The sequence below is a fragment of the Letharia lupina genome (genome assembly GCF_014066315.1).
Source record: "Letharia lupina isolate WasteWater1 chromosome Unknown contig_18, whole genome shotgun sequence".
Lineage (NCBI taxonomy): Eukaryota > Fungi > Ascomycota > Lecanoromycetes > Lecanorales > Parmeliaceae > Letharia > Letharia lupina.
The window spans coordinates 918,804-932,256 of record NW_023502987.1 but is presented as its reverse complement, the minus strand read 5'-3'; the positions used below and the strand labels follow the sequence as shown (position 1 = coordinate 932,256).

General features: G+C 50.7%; 6 protein-coding genes across 6 annotated transcripts; 4 read left to right on the top strand and 2 right to left on the bottom strand.

The window, feature by feature from the left end:
* Window positions 1-783: 783 nt before the first annotated feature.
* On the top strand, window positions 784-4,041 carry HO133_003727 (uncharacterized protein; the record flags this gene model as incomplete). The annotated part of the gene is made up of 5 exons (XM_037294649.1): window positions 784-1,287; window positions 1,380-1,613; window positions 1,681-2,198; window positions 2,327-3,936; window positions 3,995-4,041. The coding sequence occupies 5 exons, from the start codon at window positions 784-786 to the stop codon at window positions 4,039-4,041; spliced, it is 2,913 nt and encodes a 970-aa protein (XP_037149337.1).
* A 437-nt stretch (window positions 4,042-4,478) lies between these two features.
* On the top strand, window positions 4,479-6,287 carry HO133_003726 (uncharacterized protein; the record flags this gene model as incomplete). The annotated part of the gene is made up of 2 exons (XM_037294648.1): window positions 4,479-4,948; window positions 5,366-6,287. The coding sequence occupies 2 exons, from the start codon at window positions 4,479-4,481 to the stop codon at window positions 6,285-6,287; spliced, it is 1,392 nt and encodes a 463-aa protein (XP_037149336.1).
* Window positions 6,288-6,531: 244 nt separating this feature from the next.
* HO133_003725 (uncharacterized protein) lies at window positions 6,532-7,566 on the bottom strand (the record flags this gene model as incomplete). Its single annotated transcript, XM_037294647.1, has 3 exons — window positions 6,532-7,045; window positions 7,103-7,430; window positions 7,479-7,566. The coding sequence occupies 3 exons, from the start codon at window positions 7,564-7,566 to the stop codon at window positions 6,532-6,534; spliced, it is 930 nt and encodes a 309-aa protein (XP_037149335.1).
* A 590-nt stretch (window positions 7,567-8,156) lies between these two features.
* On the top strand, window positions 8,157-9,132 carry HO133_003724 (uncharacterized protein; the record flags this gene model as incomplete). The annotated part of the gene is made up of 2 exons (XM_037294646.1): window positions 8,157-8,553; window positions 8,606-9,132. 2 exons carry the CDS (start codon window positions 8,157-8,159, stop codon window positions 9,130-9,132), a joined length of 924 nt encoding a protein of 307 aa, XP_037149334.1.
* Window positions 9,133-9,892: 760 nt separating this feature from the next.
* On the bottom strand, window positions 9,893-12,087 carry HO133_003723 (uncharacterized protein; the record flags this gene model as incomplete). The annotated part of the gene is made up of 8 exons (XM_037294645.1): window positions 9,893-9,972; window positions 10,041-10,652; window positions 10,710-10,947; window positions 11,007-11,323; window positions 11,380-11,422; window positions 11,480-11,565; window positions 11,662-11,825; window positions 11,897-12,087. 8 exons carry the CDS (start codon window positions 12,085-12,087, stop codon window positions 9,893-9,895), a joined length of 1,731 nt encoding a protein of 576 aa, XP_037149333.1.
* Window positions 12,088-12,210: 123 nt separating this feature from the next.
* HO133_003722 (uncharacterized protein) lies at window positions 12,211-13,043 on the top strand (the record flags this gene model as incomplete). The annotated part of the gene is made up of 3 exons (XM_037294644.1): window positions 12,211-12,493; window positions 12,658-12,851; window positions 12,933-13,043. 3 exons carry the CDS (start codon window positions 12,211-12,213, stop codon window positions 13,041-13,043), a joined length of 588 nt encoding a protein of 195 aa, XP_037149332.1.
* Window positions 13,044-13,453: the final 410 nt, after the last annotated feature.

Sequence of the window (13,453 nt, the reverse complement as noted above, 5' to 3'; positions counted from 1 at the left end):
TCTCTCACTCTATCTACCATCTCACGACGCTCCCAAACCTCCCACCACCATCTCTTCACACCCCAACCATGCCCCAAAACAACAACGGCCATCACAATCGTAATAACCAGCCACATCTTCGGCGTTGACTTGCCTAGCCCTGGCTCTCTATTACGCATGTCGTGTCCCTCAGTCTTGCAGAGGGTTACCGACGCGCGATTGTTCTTCTAGGAACGGGCGACTTGATCGATCGCTGCGATCGAGAGGAAAGTTTTGGCCGAAGAGTGGTTGGAGAAAGGGAGTAGTTTGGGCTTGATCGGACCGTTGATTCTCGAACATGGTCGATGGCACTGGGTCAGCTTCAAGGGTGGAGATGAGAGGAGAGAAAAGGGGTCATGTTCACCTTTTATTTCGAGTCTTCGAACATTTCACAAAGCTATGAGAGGCAGTCATTGCTGAGTCCCGTAATCATTGGTGAAGAGATCGTCTTGGCAGTAGGCAGGGTATTCTGATGGCCGTCACTCGATTACTCGGTCACGCTATTTCGAAAGAAGAAAGAATACTACATGTAAAGGCTGGTCTGACTGGCTGCATTTGTTTTTGTCGTGCCTCCCTTCTCCAATCACTCTTTGAGGTATATACCCACTATGGCAAGAGCGTCCCAGCTTCTGTTTCCTCGCAAACCATGTATGCAGCATGCTTACCTTTCCAGCCCACCTTGCTCCGGCACCTTACCCATCTCCGTTTACAGCAATTTTGATTACAGCCCTTCTCGTTGCATACTAAAACGTATATCAATCTTATATGTCCGAAGAGTACGAGATGGACGCTACGATGGCTGGTACAACCGCTGCTGGCACAACTGCTGTCAATTCGCCCACTCGGCAGCGCTCCGACGAGAATCGAAGGCCCAGCAATCCAGGGCGTTTTTCTCCCGGCATCCAAATCGGCGGGTACTACAACCAGGAGAAATCCACCCTTCAAGATGCTCTAGCCCAGCTTTCACCCAGCGAGCCCGATACCGTTCCCGCGAACACTGATCCGATCGAGGATTTTGACGCACTGCTTGCCTCGCTCGAGTCAGATGACGAAGAGGAGCTGTCCATCGAAGACGAGATTCCTACTGTTGGAGAGGCTAGAGCCGTTCCCAGTTCGCTGCTAGAGACAACTCCCGATCAGGGCTTAGATGACGCCGAGGTCCTCTCGAGGAGGAAGAGGTATGGATGGAACATGATGAAAGAGGAGAATCGTAGTCATCTAAAAACGTTTCTTATGTTCTTTGTTGGGCCGATCCAGTGTGTCATGCTCGTAAGTCAGGATGCGTATCCCTCGAGCCGATTTTCTGTCGAGGCTCATCCCCCTCGACACCAGTCGGTTTCCAGCTGACATGACTTTGGTAGTTGGCGTTTGTCCTTGCCGCGGGCCTGCAAGACTGGATCGATCTAGGAGTCATTGCTGGCTTGCTCTTGCTCAATGCAGTTGTTGGCTTCATTCAAGACTATCAAGCTGGGAATATTGTCAAGGAACTCAAGAAGACGCTGGCACAGAAATGTACAGTCTTGCGCAACGGTGGGATTCTGGCCGAATTGGATGTGCCTAGCCTCGTTCCGGGGGACATCGTCCACCTTGATGAGGTACGTTTCCATGAGGTTTCGAGCCTGAGTAATCGGATGCAGAAGGTATTGACATCGACGGCTCTAGGGCACCATTGTACCAGCGGACGGTATCCTAATTACTTCCGGGGCCTACTTGCAGGTCGATCAATCCTCGATTACCGGAGAATCGCTCGCTGTGCAAAAGAGAATGAGTGAAACGGTTTACCAGTCTTCCACGATCAAGCGCGGAGAAGGCTACATGATGGTCACGGCAATCGGTGACAGCACGTTTGTTGGCCGTTCTGCCGCCCTCGTCAATGCTGCCGCAGCAGGCACCGGTCATTTCACTCAAGTACTACACGGTATCGGTAGTGTACTTCTGGTCCTCGTCGTAATCACACTGTTCGTCGTCTGGATTTCCTCATTCTATCGCTCAAACCCCATCGTTCAAATTCTTACATTTACGCTCGCCATCACGATCATCGGCGTACCAGTTGGTCTCCCGGCCGTCGTCACTACCACAATGGCTGTTGGTGCGGCTTTCCTAGCAAAGAAGCGCGCTATTGTACAGAAGTTGTCAGCCATTGAATCCCTTGCTGGGGTTGAGATTCTGTGCAGTGACAAGTAAGTTAAGGCCACCTCCCAAGAATCTTCCACAATCGACCGGACTATTACTCAACCATCTTCTCTGAGGGGCTGTTACCTGAAGTATTAACCATGAGCGAGTCTGGATACTAACATCTTGTCTCAAGGACCGGTACCCTTACAAAGAACAAATTATCGCTAGGAGAACCGTACACTGTTGAGGGAATCGACACTAGCGAGCTCATGCTCACAGCATGCCTGGCTGCTTCACGCAAGAAACGTGGAATCGATGCAATTGATAAAGCTTTTCTGAAGGCAATCAGGCGTTATCCTGGTGTCAAAGACATGCTCATGAACTATCAGGTGGTTGAGTTCACACCGTTCGACCCCGTTTCCAAGAAAGTAACCGCTCTCGTGCAATCAGCTCGAGGTGAACGGATAATTTGCGTCAAAGGAGCACCGCCAAGCATCATGAGAATGGTCCTCGAAGCCGGTCCACTATCCGAAGAGACAGTCCAACAATACAACGAGAAAGTGGCTGGGTTCGCAAGCCGTGGCTTCCGTTCCCTTGGAGTTGCTCGCAAGCGAGCCGGCAACCCTTGGCAGCTCTTGGGTATTATGCCCTGTTCCGATCCGCCTCGTCACGACACCGCCAAGACCATTCGAGAAGCCATTGATCTTGGGTTGAAGATCAAGATGTTGACGGGCGATGCGGTTGGGATTGCCAAGGAGACCTCTCGTCAACTGGGCCTAGGGGAAAACGTTTACAACTCTGAGAGGCTCGGACTCGGTGGTGGAGGGGACATGCCAGGATCTGCAATCTATGACTTCGTTGAAGCCGCAGATGGTTTCGCTGAAGTCTTCCCTCAGCATAAGTACAACGTGGTCGATATCCTGCAACAGCGAGGCCACTTAGTTGCAATGACAGGTGACGGTGTGAATGACGCTCCTTCGCTCAAAAAGGCTGACACTGGGATCGCTGTGGAAGGGTCCTCGGATGCAGCACGTTCTGCCGCCGATATTGTATTTCTCGCACCTGGCCTTTCGGCCATCATTGATGCAATTAAGACTTCACGACAGATCTTCCACAGAATGCATGCGTACGTGGTGTACCGTATTGCATTGTCTCTGCACATGGATATTTTCCTGGGCCTCTGGATTGCCGTGCTCAACGAGAGCTTGAAGATTCAACTTGTGGTATTCATTGCCATTTTCGCAGACATTGCTACACTTGCAATCGCATATGACAGGGCGCCATTCTCGCGGACCCCGGTCAAGTGGAATTTGCCAAAGCTATGGGGTATCTCCGTCATTATGGGGCTCATCTTGGCTGGAGCATCATTTATATGTCTCACAACAATGGTGCTTGCTCAAACTAAAGATGGCATTGTAAAAGGGGGTATAGCCGAGAAATTTGGCAAAAGAGACTCAATTCTGTTCCTCGAAATCGCTCTGTCGGAGAATTGGCTGATCTTTATTACTCGTGCTGATGGCCCGTTTTGGACTTCTTGGCCATCCTGGCAGCTGATATCGGCTGTTTTGACGGTTGATGCTGTTGCGACTGTGTTCTGCGTATTTGGCTTGCTCAACGGCGGGCAGAAGGAGCCAGTAAAACACCTTGTCACAACGGCACGAGTGTGGATCTTTTCCTTTGGTGTGTTTTGTTTGATGGCTGGCGTCTACTACCTTTTGAATGATTTTGCAGCATTTGATCGGATCATGCACGGAAAATGGCCACGGGAAAGGAAGCACAAGAATAAAAACATGGAGGATTTAGGTACGTTGATTCTCAGAACTGATCATTTGGTGGGCGAGCGCTTAAATTCGTGGCGCAGCTTTCGCTCTGGATAGGCTTTCTCGGCAGCACGATAAGGCGGTTTAAGGGGCTGCTCCGGGGGAACGGAGGGAACTCTGGGGTTGGAATTCGGGGCGTCAAAAGTTCATTTCTAGGGTCCAGGGGCATTATTATTGTAGAATAATTGTAAACTTTTCTGGCCTGATATGTTGTACCCTTCAATGAATATTGGCATCCTTGATTCCATTACACGGCTTGATATAAATGAATGGCTGCATAAAATATTCAGAAGTCATACAACTAACGGACACATACGCGGACAGCTATTTGAGATTGTCCGCCCATTGTTGTAATGCCGTCTCTGCCCGTTTCAGCAATTCGAAGCCATATATCCTGCCACGCACGGATTTTCCACCCATAAGGGCATGCTCCTCCTGATTTGCTGTGCTTCCAAAACACTTTGTCTTCCTACCTTTCTTGACCCTTCACTCCGACCTTGTTGAAAAAGACATCTTTCAAGAGTCATGCCGCCTGCACTCCCAGGCTTCTACTATGACGCCGAGAAGAAAAGGTATTTCAAGATCCAACCCAATCATGTTGCAGCACATGGATCAGCGAGTAAGTACTCGAAGGCGACCCTGGAGAAGGAAGCCGAGGAGCAGCGCGAGCAGAAGCGGAGGAAATTGTTTGAACAAAGGGAGACGAAGATGAAAGTGAAGCGGTCAAAGGTGCTAGAGAGTCCACTCGGTGGGGGATGGGGTGTTACGAGGGAGCTCGGCGTGACGAAACTTGACCGCAGTACCATCATGAGAGCCTGGGCGCAGGGTCTGCACAGAATGGAAGTCTTGAATTTCCGTCGCCCCGATGGTGGCTCTGGAACATTCGTGTACGATACGGCCATGGGGGTTCTTACGCATGCTGAGGCGCTCCGTGGCAATGGAGCCGATGCTTTATTTATCGTGTTCGTGGACATCTCGATTGTGACTTTGGGGACGTGATGCTGATGATGCGCATTTTAGGAACCATATTGTGCCCCCTGCTTGTGATTTGGGAAGGGGTAGTTGGGTTGAGTCAAGCGGGCTGTCGGGTTGGCATGTTTTCGATACTCAGGTAAGTTTCCACGAGATGGGACGGTAGTTTTCGGCTGATGGCGTGGTGTGTGTTAGATTACCTCGATGGACATTTCGCCGTCAAGGGTGCTCATGTGAGTACCGCGTGTTTATCTGCTTATGCTCTGTTGTCTCCTACTCCATGTTGATTTAGCTTCACTCATTAATTCTGCCGTGCTTGCTTTGACACCCTCTTTGTCCAACATCCTTGCCCAACGTCCCTCCACCAAGCTCCGTTTCCTCTAGTCCTTTCGTCCTTTCGTCCTTTGGAGGCTTTTTCTTTTTCAGTTTTCTCTCTCCAGAATTGGTGTATCGTCAATCGACAAACATGATTCGATCTACTTATGCTCCAACAGGACGACGACCATGGGCGGCAGCCAACCAGCTTGCGTTCACCTAACCAAACTCATCCAGCCGGAACAATGGAGGGCGCGGTACCAGGGCTATACAAGGACTCGATCACATGAACGACATAATGATCCGCTGTCGTACACAAGCGATGTCTCTACCACCATCCGCCCCCAAACGAATACTACGTTCTGGGCTTCCTCTTCCCGCCCTGACCCCACGATTTCTGATTTTGCCATCGCCACAACGTGCGGTACTGTAATTGTTGCGGAATCTCAATCTTCGTGGACATTTGATCGAATCCAGACCTTCAAGTACGAGGACCCTGACGCCAGCCCCGAGGTGCTGGCTGTTGACTGGCTCGACACGAATGTCCTACTCAACGGATGTCGAGACGGTACAGTGAGATTATGGGATGCGCGGACTTGTGGCGCCAGTGGGACGAGTTGGAGAGTGAAGCATCAGAGTTGCATCAATCACGTCAGGAGGCTCGACGCGAATAGGATCGTAGCTGCTGGGTTGGAGAGGCAGATGGCGGCTTACGATTTACGTTACATACGACCCAAGAGCGATCTCGCCAATGGTGTCACGAGACCTTACGTGGAGTTCCCAGGGTACAGCAATAAAGAGCTCAATGGCATCGGGGTCGGATTTGACGTTTGTGGGAATCTTGTTGCGGCGGGTACGGATGAGGGAGGGGTGCAGATTTTTGATGGGGCGAGTGGGCGAGAGGTGACGGTGGGCATGGGAGGGGATATGGGCAAGGATTTAGGAGGGCCGGCGAGCTGTTTGAGATTCGTGGACACAGAGCAACGGAGGGATGGGAGAAGATTGTTTGTGGAAGGTGCGAGAGGGATTGAGCAGTGGACTTGGTGATAGTGAAATCTATGATGACGACCTTATATATGATGTAGGAATTAAGATGATGTCGATGATGTTAATGATGTACAGTTATCTTGATCAAGAGACGAAGATGATCCCTCGATCGTATGTAAGTAACCCTCAGCCCTATAACTAATCAACATGGAAGCGGAGAGGTATTTATACATTGAGGTGGGCTTGAGCCCAGCCAACAGCTTGCCAGATAGGCGTGGGTATCCATCCGAAAAGCTGGCCCTTTCTATACAATCGTATTGAATGCCGGTATCAGCGTCTGCGCAAGCCAAAAGCTAAACACCAGTTTCGGGCCCGTCATCAACAACTTCGGCGTCAACCCCTTGAAGAAACTCGTAAACCCTTCATTCTTCATCATGCTCCCCACAATCTTGAACCCGCTCTCCGGATTCTCAAAATTCCGATTCTGTATCCTCGTTTTAATCACATCCAACGGGGCCGACACAAGCAAGGAGGCGGTTGCACCAGCGATTGAGGCAACGAAGTTCTGCATGAAGCCGGCCGAGTTATAATCATCGAGTTTGTACAGGTATTGTTTCGCGGCTGCTGAACCACCAAAGAGAGCGAACGAGCCGGGGGCGTTACGGGCGGCGGTCCAGCCGGCGCCGCGGTAGAGTCCCATGCCTTCGTCCGCTACGATTCGGAAGACACCGCGGCCGCGGAAGGCCTCGGGGTTGGTTTGGCGTTTAATTTTCAGGACGTCGAGTGGGAGGAGGACGATTTCGCCTATGCCGATGAAGCTATGCAAACCAGGTCAGCTTTATTCGGGCCAAGCTCTAAGATACTCAGTGACATACCTTCCGGCAGTCGCATGCATGATTGCCTTCCCGTTACCCTTTCCAAACGTTCGGTCGAACTGGTCTCCGTGATGTAATGCTAGATAGTCTCTTGCGAATGGCTGGCCGCCATACTTGTATATGCGTTGCAGCACCTTATATCCTGCAGCATAACCCAGCCCCGGAAATAAAGAGGTAAATTTCTTCCCAACTGTCGCATGAGCTGTATCTCTGAAAACCACTTCATTTAGTCTAGCAGCTGATGCGACTTTTCCTTGGTTGCTCATCAATCGTTTGGCGATGGTATCAACTGGGTGGAATATGGCGAGTTCGGCGATCCCGGCGGATCCTGAGGAAGGTCAGTGGCTATGGATGGGTAGGAATTGAATTAATGTACCCGACCCCAGGAGTCTGGCAGCGGCCGATTCTTTCTTGAACTCTTTTGCAGCGGAACTGGCGACGGTCTCCACCACCTGCGGAGCCATTCCCCTTGGATTCCCTTGGGTCTCGCGGCTCGTCGTATGATGAGAGGAGAGCTGCTACAAAGACTGTTTGTACAGGAAACCCGGGGTCCGCAATACAATACTTTAGACCGAAAGTTGGACAAGCGCGCGGGTAGTCGTGAAGAGAAAAGGAGTGGATCAAAAGCACAGAATCATTAAATCCAAAATTTGGTTCACCAGGGCAGTTGAGAGACTTGAGAAGAGTAAAGTATTTTAAGGTTTTGCTGTTTTGCTGTGTGCCAAGACGCTAAAAGCGGTCAGTGCCGGGATTATCCGCTGAAGCCAATGGAACCGTGCGCATTTACCTTGACCTCGCCAGCCACTCTCCCACCTGAGAGGGCCTCTCCCCCCTCTCCCCCCTCCCCAGCCCATTCTTGTTTATTTTCCTTCCCAGCTTTCTTCCACCTTTCCAGCCTTCCCTTCAATCAGTCCCAGCCTCCGGCAGGCTCATTAAACATATCATCACTATTTTAAAGTTGTGGTCTCCTTGACACTGTTCTTTCGTTTCTATCATGTCCTGGCTTCGTCGACTGTCTAGAGATCGCTCATCCAAAGGCGAGCAAGATCTTCCAATGCCTTCCAGACCCTATTCCAAAGATACCAACAATTACGACCCTCAACAAATACAAAGCCCGCCCTACAAAGACACCCAATACTCGAGCGGTTTCAATTCTCAAGATAAATTGCAATCCTTTCGACCCTCTACTGCCGGCGACCAGGGTTACAATACCATCCCTCGTGGAGGCCCTGTCACATCGACTGATGTGAACAATCGTCCAATCACTTCGACAGCAGTGGAACCCACACCCGATCCCTTGAGCAAGGCATTCAATGATGCCATCCGACCCTACCTCGATCAAATTGAGGATCTCAAGAACAAGGTCGAGGACACCAACTATCAGCTTCAGCAACTCGAGGACGAGCGCGCAGACATGCACGCCTGGATTGACAAGCGCGGTCTCAGAGCTGGTGAGTTTCGAACCAATTGATGTCACACCCGAAGCATACTGACTGTCATCAGATGTACCTCCATCCATTGCGAACGCGATGAACAGCGACCCAACCTCCGCACAGACCCTCAACTACCAGCTCGATCGCAAAATGACGGTGCTCAATCACGACCTCCACCGCCTTCAAGACTCCCTCTCCTCGCACCTCCCAACAGCCACATTCGCCAGCACCCTTGCGCAGCTCATTCCGTCCATCGAAGACTTATCTGCTCTGCCTGGCGGCCCTGCGCTCGCATTCGAGCTCATCATCAAGCTTGGCGGAAATCTGAACTCACACGGGGGTGATGAAGGCTGGAACAACGACGCCGACGCGAGCAGCCGGGCAGAGTTCTACAACCGGCTTGATGACTGCATGTTGGACATTGTGCGACTGCGACTCGCGCCTGCGAGTGGAGAGGATCCACCATGGCAGGTCGGAAGGGACATCAAGAGGCTGGACAAGACGGGAGCTTTCTTGAGGACTAAGCTCGGTCTGCAGACTTACTTCCCAAGGAGCCTGGAACTCATGAAGAGAGGGGAGTCTCGGGGCGCCCAGTGATCTCTTTTCCAGGCATTGTAGGTCGATTTGATCGCATGTATCGACACACGGCGCAAAGAGGATGTTCGAAAAGAATTATAAGGATGGTTACAAAAAAGTAAGCGATACATAATTGGATGTCAGCATCGGGCTTCAACAAGTGGAAATGGAGGAAACTACGTCTGCTTCATGATCACGGTCCTTTTCTCGTACCTAATGTCAACGTTTGAATAGACGAACATTCATTCCATTAACCACACATGAATTTGCCAAGACAGATTCCCGTCACAAATATTGTGCCTATCTGTTCATCCTGGTCATAAGTGATTGATTGCCTGAGTACAGTAAGAATACAACAACCTCCCCTCTGGTAGACATTTCAGATGTTCGGCCAGAAGCCCCAAAGGTATATTACGGTGGAAGCTCTTTCTCTACCGTACGCGATCCCGTAGCGAGGTTTGCCATCTCGATCTGCCAAAGAAGCTTGTTCTGTTCGGTACTTCGATACTCTCTGTTCGAGAGATAGCGTTGGGGCATTCTGGTTTTGGTGCATAATCAATGAAGGAATGGACCAAGGTTGAAGACTCAGAGTATAATGAACGCTGGGGACGGGCATGCATTTGATGTCTCGAGTACAGCTTGAACCAGCTGGGCGTAGACCGAGGATTGAGAAGTCATTTGCAAGCGACAAACAGCTAGTGAAATTGGAGCATTGCTGAATTGGCATCCCCTTGACTAAGTGTACACCTCTCCACCGCAACTTCTATGCAACAGTTTACATCTAGTTCTTCTCCAGATCTGCCAAAATTTTCTCTCCCTTTTGGCGTGCAGAGTCGATATCGCCGACCATGTAGAATGCACCTGCAAATTTGAATTAGCACAGGAATATGTAAAAGTGTTTACTGTTGTATACGATTGCAAATGCATACCTTCTGGCAGATCGTCACCCTCCCCGTTCATGATGGCCTTGAAGCTACGAATGGTATCCTTCAAGTCCACAAGCTTGCCCTCAATGCCAGTGAAAACCTGTGCAACGGTAAAAGGCTGGCTCAAAAATCTCTGCAATTTTCTGGCACGCTCGACTGTCAACTTGTCCGCTTCCGACAATTCGTCCATTCCTAAAATTGCAATGATATCCTGTAGCGACTTGTACTCTTGCAACATCTGCTGCACGCGCGACGCGGTGTCGTAGTGGTCTTGACCAACGACACGAGGGTCCAACATTCGGGACTTGGAATCTAGAGGGTCAACAGCGGGGTAGATACCCAACTCAGAGATACCGCGAGACAAGACAGTGGTGGCGTCCAAATGGGCAAAGGTGGTGGCAGGGGCAGGATCAGTCAAATCATCGGCTGGCACGTAGACGGCCTGCACAGAGGTGATAGATCCCTTCTGGGTTGTTGTGATACGTTCTTGCATAAGACCCATGTCGACGGCGAGAGTTGGCTGGTAACCGACGGCAGACGGGATACGACCAAGCAAGGCAGACACTTCGGAACCGGCTTGAGTGAAACGGAAGATATTGTCAATGAAGAGGAGCACTAACCAAGAGGTCAGCAAAGAAGTAGTTTCATAACCACGTCACTGCAGTTTCCTACCATCTTGGCCCTCCTCGTCACGGAAGTACTCGGCCACAGTCAAACCAGTCAGAGCGACCCGGGCACGAGCTCCTGGGGGCTCGTTCATTTGGCCAAACACCAAGGCGACCTTTGACTCGCCATCCAGGTTGATGACCTGAGTTTCTTGCATTTCATGGTACAGATCGTTACCCTCGCGAGTACGTTCTCCGACCCCAGTGAAGACAGAGAAACCACCATGGGCCTTAGCGATGTTGTTCTGCAGTTCGAGTCAGCGCAGCTCCTTTAGACCAATCAGCTCATCCCAATGGGTCGTACAATCAGCTCTTGAATAAACACCGTCTTGCCGACACCGGCACCTCCGAAGAGACCAATCTTTCCACCACGAGCATAAGGAGCGAGGAGATCTACGACTTTGATACCGGTAATGAGCACCTCAGCGGATGTTGACTGTTCCACGAATTCAGGAGCATCGGCATGAATTGGCTTCTTCTGGGTATGTTTGATAGGGCCACGCTCATCAATTGGGTGACCCGTGACGTTCATGATACGGCCAAGTGTTCCTGGTCCAACGGGAATCATGATGGGGGATCCAGTATCAGTAGCCGACCGCCCTCGTACGAGACCCTCGGTACCTGAGCATGTGTCAGTATTGGTTTATCACAAAACAATCTCCAAGACGCAAATCTACCGTCCATGGCAATAGTTCGGACCACATTTTCACCCAGATGTTGCTGTCGAACAGTAAGCCTTGAAAGCAAATACCTCGTGGCATCAGATAGCTAGCGTACAGCAACTTCGAGGATCAATTTCTGGCCGGCATTCTCGGTTTCCAAAGCATTGAGGATAGGAGGTAGCGCATCAGTGTCAAACTTGACTATTTGCAAGAGAGTGGCATCAGCTAATGATCACGCCCTTCGTGGTCCATACCTGGCCACCGAGGCGCAAGCTTTCTCTAAGGCGTTTTGCATACCGTCTACGACAGCACCGATGACTTGGTGTATCTTGCCATCCCCTACACCACTTGCGAATCGAGCTCCAAGAGCTGGAGCGAGATTGCTTCTTATGGGTTGGAAGGCGCGTCGAGCTGCTGTTGGCCGTGCCAATCCAGAGGCTCTGAGAGTTCGAGCGAGCCCGCTGCATCCGAATCACCAGGGTTAGCGGGTGCCATTGAACTGAACAAGATACGAAGACAGGGTTTTGCGTACCTCTTCAACATTGTGATTGATGTAAAGGGACGGTGAGAGTCGGAGTGGAGTGTTGGACTTGGACTGATGGCAGTACCCAGAGCTTGATTGACAGAGGAGAAGATTAGGTTGAAATTCCATTTCCCGCTAGCATCAGCTAGCTTCTTGACGCTAGTTGGTGAACCCAATTTGTGAACGACAACTACAATCATTATTGCTCACCTATGCGGAACATGATCAGTTGAGCTCTCACACCCAAGAGGAGCTCCATCGTCACGCTCAAGAGTAGCCTCGCTCATCATTCCATTCCGCCAACCACTTGTCCGACCTCCACAATGCTACGTTCGTTCCCTCGAGCCGCTCCATCCTCAATCCGAGGTCCATCAATTCGCAAATCTCTACGAAACCCCCGAACCACGCTCCCACTATGCACATCTGATGCAAAACAACAACAGACGCGCTCGGTCGCTGCTCATGCTATATCTAATCCGACTCTCTCCCAGATTGAGAAGCGATGGGAGGGCATGCCTCCTCAGGACCAGGCTGATTTGTGGATGGCATTGAGGGATAGGATGAAGAATGACTGGCACGAATTGACTCTGCAAGAGAGGAAAGCTGGTACGTGAGCATACTCTAGGTTCTTCACCGTGTAGTTCGAGTCCAGACGCTCTGCTTGCGTCTCCTTACGTCACATACGTCCAACGCGAAATTGGACCCCGGGCAACAGTTTTACACGTGTGCGTCTCGTAATACTACAATTCTAACACCATCCTAAAACACAGCGTACTGGATTGCTTTCGGCCCTCATGGTCCTCGCGCTCTCCCTCCGCCTGGCGAGAATTGGTATGTCTTCCGACTTACAATGCTCGGCATTGGCGTTTCCTTCGTTATTTTCTGGACCATACGGACATTTGCACGACCAGAGCCAAAGACAATGAACGCCCAATGGCAAGAGATGACCAACGAGTATCTAAAGGTACGCAACGCTCACAAGCATGCCTGAGGCATCAATCTGCTTATCTCGAGCTTTATCTAACTAACGATGTCGTTTCGTCAGAACCAAAAAACCGAACCCATCACAGGTATATCATCCGAAGGCTATGTGGGCAAGGGAATGGTGCAGAGCAAGCCAAGAAAAGGGGGCGTTCCATCAGACGAAGACGAATAACTAGCGACAGGATAGTTGCTCCTGTATTCTACCTAGGTGCTTTGACAGCTTTTCAATCGGCTTTCGAGCATCAGTATCCGGTTGCGTTCCACCATGAGTCCAAAACACGAGAGACTGCAGGGAGCAGCTGGCAGAGAATTTGAGAACGTTGGCGTGGCATTCTGTTTATACTCGGGCACCTGTACAGACGCATAGAGCCATTTCACAGAAGAGATACACACTGGTAACTCTGGGGTTTCGCGTAGCTCAGGGGTTCTCTGGGCGCTGACAAGATCGGAATGCCTAGGAAATTATCATGAAATTAACGAGTGCTAGCAGTCTCGTCGCTACCTCTTTGTTCCACAATCTTCTTCTTTCTCCCGTGGAGAATGAGCAGACTATGGTATACCTACCAAGCGGACGCGCCTCTA